Raw genomic sequence first — 16,611 nt, 5'->3', positions numbered from 1 at the left:
TATTTCAAAAGTTTTTGTTATAATTATGGTGATTTAATTATGATCTGTGATCTTTGATGTTGCTATTACAGAGAAATAAGACTCGCTAGAGACTCAAATGAGGGTTAGCATTTTTTAGCATTAACATATTTTTGAATTAAGATATTTATTGTCTTTTAGACATAATGCTATTGCACACTGAATAAACTACGGTACGAAAATTATAGGCTACAGTATAGTGTGAACATAACTTTTATGTGCACCAGGAAAGCCAAGAAATTCATATGAGTTTCTTTATTGCGATGCTCGCTTTACTGCAGTGGTCTGGAACCAAACCAACAGGATCTCCAAGGTCTGCCTGCGCACGTAATAAAACAGCCCTTCACTTCTAGGAGACCAGTAGGAGTAGCTTCTTTATACAGGCTTAGCTTACCAGAGATTTCATGCCTTTTATCTCAAACTTAAGACATTTAATGAGCACAGGTTGTCTTTTCAACGCTGATGGCTTTTGGCCCAGGCAACAGAAAGCATTATATCAATTCTGACTGCTTTGTAGGTTTAGTATTAAAGAAAATGCTTCGAAAAGATAAAAGGGTTAAGTGTTGTTTTTAGCTTTCTCAAGTAGTAGGGGCTTTATCTGAACTGTAGGTACCCAGGATGAACCAGCGTGGTTCTGAATGAGAACAGTGTTACTGAGGTGGTTCTGTGAGCCACAGCTGGGGTTTCTCTTAATGAAGGCAGCAAAAGTAGAGTTCAGGTTCATGTTACGTGTGATACTGAGTGTACTGGTAATTCTTTGAAAGTAAATACTGTTTACCAGATAAAAAGAATAATACTAAGGAATGTTCCCTATCTGAGTAAAATAGTTTTCACTTGAAAGAAGAATTCAAAACTTTGTTAAGATGTAGAATTGATTATTGCTATATGTATATGTAGAATGGTGATAGTGTTCTTTTTGGCCAAGTTGTAACCTAAGGTTTAATGTCACAAATGACAGGGCAGAGGTGACAGTTCAAGTAAGAAGGACGTGATTGAGCTGACGGATGACAACTTTGACAAGAATGTCCTTGACAGTGAAGATGTTTGGATGGTTGAGTTTTATGCTCCCTGGTGTGGACACTGCAAAAAGTAAGTGCTTTGTACCAGGTACTTTTTTAAGTCACAGTGCTTTTAGTCTGTTCCCCTGGCTCACTTCTGAAGAGCTGAAGCAGGTCCTAGGTGATCCCCAAGATGTTCTCCCCCAAAGTTTTGGCTCTACGTGAGTGTTAAACGTCAGCATTTGCGCCGAGTGTTTCCTCTGTCATGTTTTCAGAGATGAGCAGGGAGCTGGCATCCAGGGTTGGGAGGGGCATGATGGATGAAGGATGGGGAAGTGAATGTGGGAGGGTGGGGCATCAGAGCTTTCATAAAGCTGCACGCGGAGTGTTTCCCAAGTGTGATTTCACTGGACTGGATGGAAATGTGTGCAGCAGTTAAAGGATGTGTGCCTAGAGTTGGCATACCCTTTTAAAATGCAGGGTGTTTTCTGTAGCCTAGAGCCAGAATGGGCCGCGGCCGCTACAGAGGTGAAAGAGCAAACGAAAGGCAAAGTGAAACTCGCAGCTGTGGATGCCACCGTGAACCAGGTTCTCGCCAGCCGATACGGGGTGAGTATGCTTGGGAGGCTGGTTTCTCTTGGAAACACGCTGCTTTCAACTGTCACTCCATCGTGTATTCCTGGTCTCCCTAGGAGGTGGGAGAGGAATTTAGCCATTTTGTAATGAAGAAATGAAATCATTCGCTATCTTAACTGGTAAATACGGGACTCAGGACTGTTGAGGGTTCTTGGTTTTGCTTTCAGCAGTGCACTGCCTACGGGCTTAATGTGAGCCCAGGCTTTCACAGGTTACTCATACAGCTTCTGAAGTTTGTCCCTTTGTTCTCGAGCACATATATTACTGTATTGAGGTATGTCCAGCGTCTGAATAAGATTTGGCTAAGCCTGGCAGTGAGACTGTTAATATCCCGACTGATAGACCTCTGCATGCTGCCCCTTAGACACTGATGCAGGCCAAGGAGTGTTTTTGTTATGTTAAATTACCTATAAAGTAGTTTTAGCCATAAAGATCATCTTACTTATTATTAAATATTAATTTGATATCTACTCTGATATTTTATTTTGGGGGCTTCCCTGGTAGCTCAGTGGTAAAGAATTCACCTGCCAATGTAGGAGATGCGGGTTTGATCCCTGGGTTGGGAAGATCTCCTGGAGGAGGAAATGACAACCTACTCTAGTATTTTTGCCTGGGAAATACCACATAGGAGCCCAGTGGGATACAGTCCATGGGGGTCGCAAAGAGTCAGACACGACTTAGCAACAAACAGCAACAAAATTTTAATTTTTAATAGATTAGGGGATTCCCTACAATCAAGATATTCCAGAAAGGTGAGTCTCCTGTGGATTACGACGGGGGACGCACGAGATCCGACATTGTTTCCCGGGCCCTCGATCTGTTTTCTGATAATGCCCCACCTCCTGAGCTGCTTGAGGTAAACCTCTTCATCACCTATAGTAAGGAGTGCTTTTCCAGTCTGATGAAAGGCCACATTGAAGCAGTAAAGACATTTTCTGTCTTTGCCAGTTAGCTCTTTATCTTTTTTAAATTGTTCTCTTTAGAGTGTTTTTGTACTTTCAGATGGGGAGAACTTGTCTTATAAATTGCAGCTTTTCATAACTTTCAGTACTAAAGTAATTGCACTGTAAGCAAAAGGTACCTTAGCTTCATTAAAATTAAATCCAGTCTTTCATTTATCATTCTCAAAATAATAGCTAACATTTATTGAGCACCTAATTCTCATATGAACACTTACAGGTGGATACCGTTTTTATCTCCATTTTGCATATGGGGAAGAGGCAAAGATAGCCTCAAATCCATGAGAATATGTAATACATGTTGATGGCTTTCTTACCTGTCTAAAAGACTAAACATCAGAGCAAGGCTGTGCCCAGGCATCCTGATTTCAGAGACCATGTGTGCATACAAATGGCTCGTCCCCACCACAGATAGATGGCTAAGAGATAAAAATGGAATTCTCGTTCATATTTCTATAGTGCACACAGGAAGTATTATTTGGGAAGAGCCTAATCTCGCTCTTGAATTACTTTGCTGTTCAATAAGCGTGACAATGCCCAGTCTGTTCAAGCAGACCTGTGGGTTCTGTGTCACATGGTCTTCCGACACCCGTTGTGTTCTGGACCCCGCAGATCATCAATGAGGACGTCGCCAAGAAGACGTGTGAGGAGCATCAGCTCTGCGTCGTGGCCGTGCTGCCCCACATTCTTGACACGGGTATGGCCAGTGGGGGCTCTCTGTCCAGTAGTTCTGTGCTGCCTGCTCTGAGAACACTTAACAGATGGAATTACTTTACCAACTCCTTTCTTTTTACCTGTAAAATCTTTGTTTAAATCAGGAGCTGCAGGCAGAAATTCTTACTTGGAAGTTCTTCTGAAGTTGGCGGACAAATACAAGAAGAAGATGTGGGGGTGAGTTATCAAACTGTCCCAGGATCATTTGGGAAGGAGAGTATAGTGCTGTTTGAAAGTGGTTTCCTCAGCGTTTCCTGTAGTCTGTGTTCCTCTGCTCACGTTGGTGTGTTTTTTGTTGTTGTTCGTTGCTAAGTCTCATCCAACTCTGATCCCATGGACTGCAGTACGCCAGTCTTCTCTGTCCTTTGCCATCTCTCACGGTTTGCTCCAACTCATGGCCATCGAGTCAGTGATGCCATCCAACCATCTCATCCTCTGTCATCCCCTTCTCCGCCTGCCTGCAGTGTTTCCCAGCATCAGGTTCTTTTCAGTGAGTCAGCTCCTCACATTTCATGGCCAGGGTATTGGAGATTCAGCTTCAGCATCAGTCCTTCCGGAGAGTATTCAGGGTTGATTTCCTTTAGGATTGGCTGGTTTGATGTCCTTGCTGTCCAAGGAACTCTGAAGAGTCTTCTCCAGCACCACAGTTCGAAAGCATCAGGTCTTTGGCACTCAGCATTCTTTTGGTCCAACTCTCACATCCACATGACTACTGGAAAAAGGCATAGCTTTGACAATATGGACCTTTGTCAGCGAAGTGGTATCTCTCTTTTTTAATATACTGTCTAAGTTTGTCCTAGTTTTCCTTCCAAGGAGCAAGCATCCTTTAATTTCATGGCTGAAGTCACATTTCACAGTGATTTTGGAGCCTAAGAAGATAAAATCTGTCACTCTTTCCACTTTGAACTGATGGGACCAGATGCCATGATCTTAGTTTTTTGAATATTGAGTTTCAAGGTAGCATTTCACTCTTCTGTTTTACCCTCATCAAGAGGCTTTTTGGTTCCTCTTCACTTTCTGCCATTTAGAGTGGTATCTTAGATATCTGCCTATCTAATGTTGTTGATCCTTCTCCTTGCAGTCTTGATTCCATCTTGGGATTCATCTAGCCGGCATTTCACATGATATACTTTGTATTTAAAGTAAAGAAGCAGGGTGACAATACATAGCCTTGATGTACTCTTCCCCAATTTTGAACCAGTTCTTTGTTCCATGTCTGGTCCTCACTGTTGCTTCTTACCTGCATACAAGTTTCTCAGGAGGCAGGTAAGGTGATCTGGTATTCCCATCTCTTTAAGAATTTTCCACAATTTGTTGTGATCCACACAGTCAAAGGCTTTAGCGTAGTCAGTGAAGCAGAAGTAGATGTTTTTCCAGAAGTCCCTTGCTTTTTCTGTGATCCAGCAGATGTTGGCAGTTTAATCTCTGGTTCTTCTGCCTTTTCTAAATCCAGCTGGTACATCTGGAAGTTCTCGGTTCATGTACTGCCGAAGTCTGCCTTTGAAGGATTTTGAACATGATGTTGCTGGCATGTGAAATAAGCACAGTTGTATGATGATTTGAACATTCTTTGTCATTGCCTTTTGGGGGGATTGGGATGAAAACTGATCTCTTCCAGTCCTGTGGCCACTGCTGAGTTTTCCAAATTTTCTGGCATATTAAGTGCATCACTTTCACAGCATCATCATCTTTTAGGATTTGACATAGCTGGAATTTCATCATCTCCATTAGCTTTGTTCATAGTAATGCTTCCTAAGGCCCACTTGACTTCGCACTGTAGGATGTCTGCCTCTAGGTGAGTGACCACACGTTTGTGATTATCCAGGTCATTAAGGTTGTGTATAGTTCTGTGTATTTGTGCCACATAGTCTTCATTCTGTTAGGTCCTTGCTGTTTCTTTCCTTTATTATGCCCATCATTGTATGAAATATTCCCTTGGTATCTCCAGTTTTCTTCAAGAGATCTCTAGTCTTTCCCATTCTATTTTCCTCTCTTTCTTTGCAGTCTTCACTTAAGAAGGCTTTTTATCTCCCCTTTGCTATTCTCTGGAACTCTGCATCCAGTTGGGTTGTCTTTCCCTTTCTTCCTTATCTTTCACTTTGCTTCTTTTCTCAGCTATTTGTAAAGTCTCCTGAGACAATCACTTTGCCTTCTTGCATTTCTTTTTCTTAGGATTGGTCTTGGTCATCGCCTTCTGTGTAGTATTATACAGTACCTCCATCCATAATTCTTCAGGCAGTCTGTCTACCAGATCTAATCTCTTGAATCTGTTCATCCCCTCTGTTGTATAATCATAAGTGATTTGATTTAGATCATAGCCAAATGGCCTGGTGGTTTTCCCTACTTTCTTCAGTTTAAGTCTGAATTTTGTAATAAGGAGCTCATAATCTGAGCCAGTCCCCTCCGGTCTTGTTTTTGCTTACTGTATAGAGCTTTTCCATCTTCGGCTGCAAAGAAAATGATCAGTCTAATTTCGGTATTGCCTATCTGGTGATGTCCATGTGTAGAGCTGTCTCTTGTGTTGTTGTAATAGGGTGTTTGCCATGACCAGTGTGTTCTCCTGACAAAACTCTGTTAGCCTTTGCCCTGCTTCAGTTTGTACTTCAAGGCCAAACTTGCCTGTTACTCCAGGTATCTCTTGACTTCCTACTTTTGCATTCCAATCCCCTGTGATGAAAAGGACATCTTTTTTTGAGTGTTAGTTCTAGAAGGTTTTGTAGGTCTTTGTAGAACTGGTCCACTTCAGCTTCTTTGGCATAGTGGTTAGGGCATAGACTTGGATTACTGTGATGTTGAATGATTTGCCTTGGAAATGAACCAGCTTCCTTCTGTTGTTTTTGAGATTGCATCCAAATACTGCATTTTGAACTCTCTTGTTGCCTATGATGGCTACTCCATTTCTTCTAAGGCATCCTTGCCCATAGTAGTAGATATAATGGTCATCTGAATTAAATTCGCCCATTCCAGTCCATTTTAGTTCACTGATTCCTAAGATGGTCGATGTTCACTCTTGCTGTCTCCTGCTTGACCGCATCCAGTTTACCTTGATTCATGGACCTGACACTCCAAGTGCTTATGCAGTATTGTTCTTTATAGGATCAGACTTTACTTTCACCACCAGACACATCCACAGCTGAGCGTTGTTTCCACTTTGGCCCAGCTTCTTCGTTCCTTCTGGAGCTATCTCTCCTCTCATCCCTGGTAGCATATTGGACACCTACTGACCTGAGGGGCTCATCTTCTGGTGTTTTTTTAGTAAATAAAAATAATTACCACCTAGGAAGAAACAAATCAATGCAAGTATCTTATTTGTACCATGGTACACTTTTTCTTATAGGAATCATGTTCTAATGGTGGTTGGAGTCCTCAGCTAGCAAGCAAAAACAGTTAGTAACAGAGCTGAATTCTAGCACAGCCTTGAAGGCTAGATAAAGACAGAAATAGAGGCATGTTTCTTTACCCTCTTCTGAGTGAGGGCTGGACGTTGGCAATTGTTCAGAACAAAGCTTGTCTCGTTTCCACTGTATAATCTTTCTGCCCTACGTACTCCATCTCCACTGCTGTCCCAGGTTCCACGTGGGTGCAGGTCTCACACAGAGGCCTTGCACAGCCTCTGTTAGTTTAGCCTGTGCATGCAGGAGGCTGTGTGCCCAGGTTCTTTGTCCTTCATCCTTGTATGAGTAGAGGGAGCTGACAGTGGGCAGCCTTCTCATTGCACTGGGTTTTCTTGTTGGGGAGCACGAGCCCTAGGGACATGGGCTTCAGTGGTTGCAGCGTGTAGACTCAGTAGTTGTGACAGTGGGTTTAGTTGCTCCGCAGCATGTGATGTCTTCCTGTACCAGGGATTAAACCTGTGTCCCCTGCATTGGCAGGCAGATTCTTACCTACTGTGCTACCCAGGAAGTCTGGTTGAGCATTTTTTACATGTGTGAATTATGACATATCCTTACCTTTAAAAAAAAAAAAGTTGTTACATGCCCGAAGAACATTAATAACCCCAAATGATACTGATAGGATTTCAAGTAACAGAGAAAATTCATCAGGTTTATTGGACAGTATTTTGGGCACTGGGAGGAGAAACGGTCCTGTTGGTAGACCAGTCCATTCAGGGTTAGGGTGTAGGAAACAGGAAAGGAACCAAGGTTACTTAGGAGCACATCTGGAACATGTTATTAAAAAAACTCAAATTAGTTTTTGATTTTTTTTCTATACTTATCTCATTCTGTAAATTATTTGATGTGTAATCTTTTGTCCTTTAATTAATGTCTACTAATTGGGTTCTAATTAATTCAAAAGGGATCTTTACCCTAAAAATCAATCCACTTTTCTAGGTGGCTGTGGACAGAAGCTGGAGCCCAGTCTGAACTAGAAAATGCGCTGGGGATTGGAGGGTTTGGATACCCTGCTATGGCAGCTATTAACGCACGCAAGATGAAATTTGCTCTCCTAAAGGGATCATTCAGTGAGCAAGGCATTAATGAGTTTCTCAGGTAACTTCTTCCTTCCTTGAGTTGTTTTTGTTTTGTCAAACTGTTTACTTGGTTCTTTCGTGGTAATGGTTCCAAACTATTCTAGAGTACCCAATAAGTGGAGTAATTTCCTCTTTCACATTTCGGAGAACACATGTTCATAAATTAGAGCTTTGGAATCATCTTCCTGTGCAGTTGAAGTCTTTTACTTAGCAAGTGATCCTACCACTTTTCTCCTCTCGGGCCCCTTTGCCACCCTGTGCACTTGGCAGTGAGCCATCCTGGTGTAACAGCCTGCATGAGTCTGGTACACGCAGGGTCTGACTGACTGTGCTGAAGCCCTCTGTTCTGCCCATACAGCAGTTCAGGGAATGGTGGGAAAGTGACTCCCTGGGCCAGAACGTGGAGAGTGGCCGCACTGAGAAACCTTCTTGGGCTCTAAAGTTAGTGTGGAATTTTGTTAATCAAGTATTATTACTGGTCTAGTCCATGTCTAGATCAACTTTGATCAGTTTTTACTTACTTGTATTTTGGCAAGATATGTTTGCGCTGTTTTTCAAATTACTGGTAGTGACTGGCTTTATCTGCTGCCAAAGCCTTCCTCAGGAATTCCATTATATTGTCATACAGTGACATTGTTGTCCCTGATGGAAAAGATAGTTTGTGAAGTACTTCTCAGGAGCAAAGAGTTGTTTCTTCACTGGCGCCAACCGTCCATCATTAACACACGTATTCTCCTCATCTTCCCCTCAGGGAGCTGTCTTTTGGGCGTGGATCTACGGCGCCTGTAGGCGGTGGGGCTTTCCCCACCATCAGCACCAGGGAGCCCTGGGATGGCAAGGACGGCGAGGTGAGTCCTGAGGGCAACTGAGCCATGAGCAGGACTCGGGGCTTCCGTCCTGCCTCTGACTTTCTCGACCCATCTTCGCTGCTTGTGACCCAAGACCTCTCCCTCAGACCTGAACTTTGATGTGAGCTTAGCCCTGAAGTGTCAGTTTCTCAGGCCTGTAGGCCCTTCATCCCATCCTCCCTGTTGTCGGGTGCATCACTGGATGTTCATGACTGAGACAGCCAGAGAAATTCACTGAGGTTGCATTCCTACTAGCCCTCAAGTGAACATTTAACCTGGAATTCAGTAACTTTGAGAGAAGTGCAAAATTCAGGCTTTGAAATTAAATATATTCCAGTACATTTCTGCCCATCCTCCTCAAAGGACAAGTTAAATCACTGTTAGTTTTCTCCCTGTATTGATAGGCAGGGTTAAAAGCAGGAGCTGGGTGAGCAGAAGCTGTTGTGCTCAGAGCACCGCTAGAAATGTACTGGTCTGTGAAGTGAGACGTCAGGCTTCAGGGTCATCCTCCCTGTGGGTCTGCATAGACCCTGCAGGGCCTGACCGTGTGAAGTGAGACGTCAGGCTTCAGGGTCACCTGCCTATGGCTCTGTGTAGGCCCTGCAGGGCCTGACCGTGGTTTTCTGTCCCACAGCTTCCCGTGGAAGACGACATTGACCTGAGTGACGTGGAGCTGGACGACCTGGAGAAAGATGAGTTGTGAGAGGCTCCGCAAAGACTTCAGCTTTCTTTTCTTGGGAGCAGATTTTCCTGCAGTGAAGGAACGTCCTTTCCAGTCCAAGGAACCTACCAGTGGCCTTTTTAACCGAGAAGTAACCCTTGACTGGTCATTTGAAAACACTGCAACAGTGAACTTTTGCGTCTCAAGAAAACAATGAAAAATTCTATGAATTGTCGTAGCCAGTGAAATGAGTTGTATCCTGTCAAGTAATATTTTGAAGAAAACTGATGGGCTGTTGAAGCATTTTTCCCTCCCTCTGACTTGCTGCTTGGATGTTCTTGGAGGCTGTTTCTTACAAGTTTTTTAATGTGACCCTTTTCATTTGAATATTAATAGCTTTTTTCCATTAAAGAATAAAACAATATTTTGGACAATGCCAATAAACGTATGAAATCAGTGTCCACATGGTAAATTCAGAGTGCGGTATTCAGCCCGTACATTAATATTGTGAAGGGACGACCTTGACGTCTGTCCTCCCTGTAACCCGCAGCTCACGTGACACTGTCTGGATGCCTGCTGCCACACAGGTCTTACCTGTGACCCACAAGGCCAGGTTCCAGCTGTAAATGTGAAACGTAAAGCGAGTTTATATAGAAGGATGAAAAACAGTGTGGATTGTCAAGTGGGAACTGCCCTCCGTGCCCAATCTTTTGTCTTTGGCCAGCACCAGCAACTACTAGGGAAAAGAGCTGGTTATACACTTAGCCCAAGGTTTTTGATACGTTGTTATTAAACCCTCACAGCATGTCCCATTAAGACATGAAATACAGCAGCAGGTTGCCAATTGATAGGAAGTCCCCATTCATGTAAGACATTCAGAAAACTGAACTTTTGAATTACATTAGAATATAAGTAAAGAGACAATTCAAAGAACTGAGAACATTTCTTTACTGTAACTTAACAAAAAATAAATACAACTGTCACTAATCTTTGTGAGCAATTTCTCTAAAAATCTAAATTCTGTAGGATAATTAAATTGTTCTTGGGCTAGAGGAAAGAAGCGTCTGTAGTAGTTCGCACGAATACTCAAGTTTAGCAGTACCAGCCCATCTTTCTAGTCGAGAAGACTAAGGTCGATGTGGAAGTAGACGTAAGGAAAGTAGTCTTGGTTGCTGAGTTGGAGTCCAGGGATCTCCACGGATGCCTGCAAAAGATGTCACGTTAATGTATAAGCTTATCTGTCTTACGCTTCTGCCTGCCACAGTCCACCCCAACTCATGCACACAATCTCTTGTTAACCTTTCACATTTGTGTAGTGTAGATTTTTCTAATAGTCTGGCAGGTACCGTGTTGGGGGAATAGCTCCATGTGGAGAAGCTGATCTTACTGTAAAAGGCTGCTCTCTCTGGGTGATATACCTACATCCAATATACTTGCAGCTGCAACTTCATCCAGATGCCTAAAGACGGAGTTCAGAACCTCTCGTAAACGTTTGGTGCACGACTTCTTATGAGGCCTCAGGAGAACCGCCTGGAAGTTCACTGGCAGTCCATACCTGTTGAGGCAGACCAGCGTGTAACGGAGTTACTGCCAATATGGGTAAAATGAACCTGACAGTAAATTTAGTGAGAGTGAGAAATCAGCCAACACAGCTTAGGAGAAGAAAACTCCGTTGAGCAGAATGTCAAGGGTCAGGAGTGAGGCTAATTTTTAGATTTTTCTGCACAGAAAAATCTCTAGAACATGCTCAACAGCTTCTGATGGTGACAGTCTTTGACTTAGAGGCAAGGGGTCCCTTTGGTATGTGTGATTGTCAGGTGGTAAGAGCTCAAGTTGAAAGGAGGCCATCCGAAAAATATTTTGACTCCAAAGCCTTTGTCTAAAATTCAGCTTAGTGGCTTTACTTTTCTCCACTGAAAGACCAGCACACACAGATCTGGTTTATCAAGACTGTTCATTCCTTTTGCTGAGTTTTGGGTGGACAGAAAGGATTTTAAATGGACTTTGGATGCTGGAGTACATGTAAAAACCACTTGCTGGCAGCTTTTCCTGTTGTGTTATCTCAACAAAGTATTTACACTGGACTTCCCTGGTGGTCCAGTGGATAAGAATCCGCCTGTCAATGCAGGGTACACGGATTCCATCTCTGGTCAAGTAACATCCCACATGCCACAGAGCACCCAAGGGGCTGTGCACCATAACTACTGACGCCTGTGGGTCTAGAGCCCGTGCTCGGCAACTAGAGAGTAGCCCCTGCTCTCCACCATTACAGCAATGAAGACCCAGTACAACCAAAAATAAAATGCTTACACCGAGTACTATATTAATTAAGTGTGCATTTTGTAATGGGTCAGTGTTTTAAATATATATATACTACCAGTGAGCAAATGCTTGGATATTCAATACTTACTATGCTTCATGCCCGAGTCAGGCATGTGAAAGCTGGCCTTGAGGTGCCGTTTTACTGCCTAACCTGTTAGTATTACTTCGTTTTTATTTCACAATCAAGGCCCATGAATTAGCCCCTGACTTTCCCCGTCCTCATTTCTGGCTGTTGGTCTCCTAGTGGGTCTATAGAAAAGTAAAATGAAAGGGCCATTTGTAATTGCCTCACTGTAACCAAGCAGAAGACCTACCTGGTCCCATGGCCTTAGGACACTGAGCGAGCTGGGCCCCACCAGAGCCAAGAGGAGGAGGGCCACAGGGGCCGCTGATGCTGCCGGGGACTAGCAGGAGCCCCTGGGCTCAATGGTGGCCCAGCAGACACCCTCATTCCTTCTTTGCTCTCGTCTCTTGTCATCAAAGCTCCGGCTACCCAGAGGACAATGAGCAGAAGGTCACAGTGCTTCCTGGAGAGCCCCTGTCGCTTGAATGAGCAGTGTCTCCCACCCTGCCTTCCCTCCTGAACGTCCCACCCGACTCCCAGTGCCCTGGATGGAGACCCCACCACACACCCACGACCTCACCAGCACAGCTGACCCTGCCCACCCTGCAGGGAAGTCCAAGCACCAGCCTCTAGACTTCTCAAAGGGTGACAGTCACTGATGCAGAGCCCAGGGCACACGTGTGTCTGGAGACAGCATTCCAGCTCACAGACGCAGTAGCCAGACCATCACTCTGCCACCCTCTGACCGGGAACCCCACCACGTTCATCGCCAGGTTGCTCTGGGAGGCTGTTTACCCTTCCCCTGAACCAAGAGGCCATCTGCTGAGCTCTGCTCCCCTGACCAGCCCGTGAGCTCCTTGTTCACCGTGCTACCCCTATGTCTGGTGAGTAACAGACACCCCTAGCTAGACACTGGCCACAGAAACGCTCCTTGCCCCTCACCCCTCGCCCAGCCTCCATGCTCTGGACCCCTTCCTCATCCCACTCCCCTTTTGGTTTCAGGGCTTCCACATTCTTCCCAGACCCTTCCAGTCCTCTCCCTGCTAGCTGTCCCTCCTGGTCAGTTCAAACACCTACTCCATCCTGCTCAGAACAGGCCTTCCAGGAACAGGGGGTCAGCTCTCCCTCTCCTTTCTCATCCAGCTGCCCCCAGGCTCCCCACTTCTGGACCACTCAGTACAGGAGCCTCCGTCCCCTCGAGGCCCCCTAGTGGGGACCCTCCCCCTCCACCTGTGCCCTCTGTACTAAGAAGGTTGCAGTCACCACCCCTGCCTGCTCACATGCCACCATCGTGCCCTTTTTAAAAACTCCCCCAGCTCTCATCCCACCTATGAGAGCAGCCAGGGTCCTGTGTCACCGGAGCATCCTTCAGTCACTAGTTGCTCACGCCCAGTGGTCTCATTCCAGAAACACGTCAAGCCTCAACTGTCTGCTTCCTGACTCACCCATCTCTTCCCTCCTCCAACCTCTGACATCCCCATGGGCTTCTCTTCCCCAATGCCTTAGAGGCTGGGCTCCCCTTTGGTGTACCCTCTAAATGACCCTCCGTAGGTGAGCTCATCCAAACACATCAACCGTCGCTGGTGATTCCCTAACATCCATTCTTCACCAAGTCCTCTCCCAAGATCCAGACTAATTAATTACCCAGCTACCTTGCCGGCTTCTCCAGTCTCATCATGGTCCCACCACTTAGCCAGGGCCCATTTCCATTTTCATCTTGGGTGATTTAAGCGCCTGACAATGAACCAGCACTTCCTCCACTGAGGGCTGGTCCACTTCTCTTTGACGTGATTCAGCCCACAAACATAGAGCACCTCCTCTCTATCCGACTCCGGGCTGGGTGACAGGCAGAGAGGCAAGTCACCCCGGCCCTCCCCTCAAGCTCCTAGAGTAGGGGAAAAGGACAGAACCAACTCTGAGGAAAGACAAAGCAGCAAGGGCCAATTGAGGGCAAAGGCCGAGGGGTCGGAGGAACAAGATAACAAGTGAACTCAAGTTGCTTTAACACCTGTTTTCTTGGCTTATGTGCGCTCCATACGATGGAATATGAAAAAGTCATGAAAAAAGATCAAGTATCTCTATGCATAGTGATGAAACTATTAGTAGATGAAAAAAAAAAAATTTGCAGAACATCAAGTATAAATGACCCAACTTGGGAAAGAAGAGTCTTAAAACCATTAACCGGGATAATCCATGGGTGGTGGAACTGACAGGAACTTACTTTCCATAGTACCTATTTCTGAACTTGAATTTTTTTTTTAATAGTGATGTATTACAACTATTCAGGAGAAATCAAAGTATAGGTTTTAAAAATGTCATACACTGATAGTTTTGAATAGAATTGTTTTTGCATATACTCTGTTTTATTGAGCTTAAACACGATATCTGGGACCTCTGTGGAGCATCTGGACCTCGCTCTTGAGCAAAATAGGCCTCCTGTAAGGATGGCAGGCTTTGCTGTACTGAGCCTGAGGACCAATGATTTTCAAGGTGAGCAGGGACAGACTGGGGCCTGTTGATATCTGGAATACTCTGGGTTATCTTGAGTCTGCCCTTCAGCCCGTTTTCACAATGCTTGCCATGGCAGAGGTCTGAGATGTCTGAGAGAGGACGAGGAGCCATGTCAGACCCAGCTTGTGTTTGGACAAAACCACGTTGGCAGCCACATGAAGGATGAGCTGGAGGCAGAGGACCAAGGAAGAGCCTTTGGCAACAGCTGGGAAGGAGATGGTGAAAGAGAGAGACAGAGAGAGAGAGAGCAAGGGTCAAGGCAGGATGGAGGCTTGTCAGTGGTGCCGTGATGTGGAGGGAGGGGGCAGGATGTAAGAATGGGGAGGGAGGCGTCCAAGGGGGCCCTTAAGTTTGGGGAGGAACCTGAGGCCATTGGCAGATACGAGGATCAGGAGGAAAAGACTGGGAGGGAAGAAGAGCCAGAAGTCCAGGGAAGCCTCGGGGGAAATGAATAGCAGGGGGCACCAAGGAAGCCTGGGCAAGGAAAAAAGAGCAGGGCACTCCACCAGGCAGGTGCAGGATGGGGTCCTGAGGACGCCTTTGGGGTACACAGGGAAGGAGCCCAGCAAGACCACCCAGAGGGGCCAAGGGGTGCCTGGACCTGCAGGCCTGAGCAGGTCAAGCTTTGGGAATGGGGGTGCAGTCAGCTACATGCAGTGCTGCCAAGACCCACCCCCCTCAATAGTTCAGGGCACAGGAGATGTTCAAATGGGCTTCAGTAAAAATTTCCTGCTTGACTCCATTTTTGTAAACATTTTATAAAAATCAAATTTAAAATTTAAATGCAAATTTAAAAAAACAAACTCAAAAAGCCTGAAGGATGCTAGGACACCAGCGAGTTAGCAGTTTCCTCTTGGTGGTAAAGTTACAGGTGATTTTTCCTCATTCTTTGTGCTTACCTGTAGTTGCCAAGTTTTCCACAAAATAGTGTACCTATTTCGCATTTGTTTAAAAAGAGGTAAAGTAAGTTTTGTTGCTGTTGGTTCGTTTGGGTTTTATATTTTGTGCTGCCTTGAGGGCTAGGCCTCAAAACTTAAGGACGGAGACAGTGCTGGTGTTTCTTGCAGGAGCCACTGGACCTTGGACGGCTGCAGAGAGTGGGTGGGGGGAGCAAGACGCCAGCCTGGCAGGAGACACACAGCACCGGACAGCAGGGGCCTCAGGACTGAGGGAAGGTTTGTTGGAGTCAGGAATCCCTAAGCCTGTTGCCAAGAGCCAAGAATTGCAGAAGAGGGTAGGAGGGCCAGGGTATGTCCCAGAGGCTGGCAGGGTGGGGGGGGTCCCAGTTGGAAGGAGGGTGGCAGAGGCCAGGTGGCCCCAGAGCATCACATCTACGCACCTGAGCACAGATTCCACAAACACTCTCAGCGCCTTGATGTGGATCCAGGCAATAAAGGCTTCGCTGAAGTTGACCTTGAGCCATCGCAGCAGCGGGCCCTGCAGAGAACAGGAGAGCGGTGACCCCTCCCGGCCATTCCACTTGACGCCCGGCCAACAGAGGGACATGGGTTTTGACAGAACAAGCCCCAAGCCGAGAAGAAATGCCCAGTGGCCCACAGAAGCAGCAGGTCGGTCAGTCAAGGCCCAGGGCCAGGCCTGGGTGCGTGTTCTCCAGGGGCTGCCTGGTGCCAGGGTAGCTCGGTGGGCCAGCCCACCCGGCACACGCACGGGGCCACCGCCGACCAAGCTTCAGGGGGCTGGGTAGCCCCTGACCCAGGGCTCTCTGCAGGCAGCTAGCAGACTTCTCCGTCTGACACTGCGCTGCCAAGGAGTCCCCCTTCTGCCAGGTCCTGGCATCATCTACCAGCCACCGCTTCCAGGGGTCTCCTCATGGCCCCACTTCACGTGGCCACAGCCCCTCAGCCACAGCAGCTATCACTACTGCTGGTGAGGCTGTCCTCCGCGGATGCCCGCAGAGGTCAGGGGTGGGTCCAGCTGGAGCACCCAGGGAAGACAGCTGAGATGCCCGACCACCACCAACCCCCGCCCCCAGCCAGTCTGTGCCCCATCACCAGCTCCAGCCACCTCCAGCCAGAACCAAGGCAGCCTGGCCAGCAAGCACCCAACACTGCTGGGGGAGGGGAGGGCAGCTCCCAAGAGGCCCTGCAGATCAGGAGGAAGCATGATTCTGGGGGTCATTGAATTTAAAACCTCAAAAGCCACAGTAGGTAACAGGAAAGGCGAAGATTTGTTTTCTCCCAAAGGTGCCTGTGCGAGCAGGCGAGGACGTGCGAGCCAGGGAACCCCAGGGCTCCCGGAGGGGTTGCTTACCTCACCCTCGCCCTCACTCTCTCTCTCTCTGTCGCTTTGCCCCGCAGCAGGCCTATCGGGGTTCCCTAGCGGGGTTACCTTAACCTTGTGGTCCGGGAGGGTGGATGATCCCTTTTTAAGAGCAACACAGGAAGTTTG

General features: G+C 46.5%; 2 protein-coding genes across 16 annotated transcripts in view; one reads left to right on the top strand and one right to left on the bottom strand.

Moving 5' to 3' along the window:
* The window catches only part of PDIA6 (protein disulfide isomerase family A member 6), a 23,384-nt gene extending 13,092 nt beyond the window's left edge, over positions 1-10,292 (top strand). The window contains exons 6-13 of the mRNA XM_015094221.4: positions 977-1,107; positions 1,511-1,625; positions 2,368-2,508; positions 3,224-3,308; positions 3,430-3,502; positions 7,657-7,815; positions 8,548-8,644; positions 9,279-10,292. Coding sequence (XP_014949707.1) covers positions 977-1,107; positions 1,511-1,625; positions 2,368-2,508; positions 3,224-3,308; positions 3,430-3,502; positions 7,657-7,815; positions 8,548-8,644; positions 9,279-9,347 — 870 coding nt within the window. The 3' untranslated portion in view covers positions 9,348-10,292. The remainder of the gene's footprint in view (positions 1-976; positions 1,108-1,510; positions 1,626-2,367; positions 2,509-3,223; positions 3,309-3,429; positions 3,503-7,656; positions 7,816-8,547; positions 8,645-9,278) is intronic.
* The window catches only part of ATP6V1C2 (ATPase H+ transporting V1 subunit C2), a 92,369-nt gene continuing 85,342 nt past the window's right edge, over positions 9,585-16,611 (bottom strand). For 9 of the 15 annotated variants that reach the window (XM_042245787.2, XM_042245786.2, XM_042245784.2 and 6 more), the window contains 3 exons: positions 16,474-16,611; positions 15,542-15,639; positions 10,867-14,407 (listed from right to left, as the gene is read on the bottom strand). In XM_042245787.2, coding sequence (XP_042101721.1) covers positions 13,984-14,407; positions 15,542-15,639; positions 16,474-16,611 — 660 coding nt within the window. In that variant the 3' untranslated portion in view covers positions 10,867-13,983. The other 6 variants (XM_027966523.3, XM_027966522.3, XM_027966520.3 and 3 more) reach the window with 5 other exon arrangements.

Source organism: Ovis aries, chromosome 3 (genome assembly GCF_016772045.2).
Source record: "Ovis aries strain OAR_USU_Benz2616 breed Rambouillet chromosome 3, ARS-UI_Ramb_v3.0, whole genome shotgun sequence".
Lineage (NCBI taxonomy): Eukaryota > Metazoa > Chordata > Mammalia > Artiodactyla > Bovidae > Ovis > Ovis aries.
This window is presented reverse-complemented; position numbering and strand designations above follow the sequence as displayed.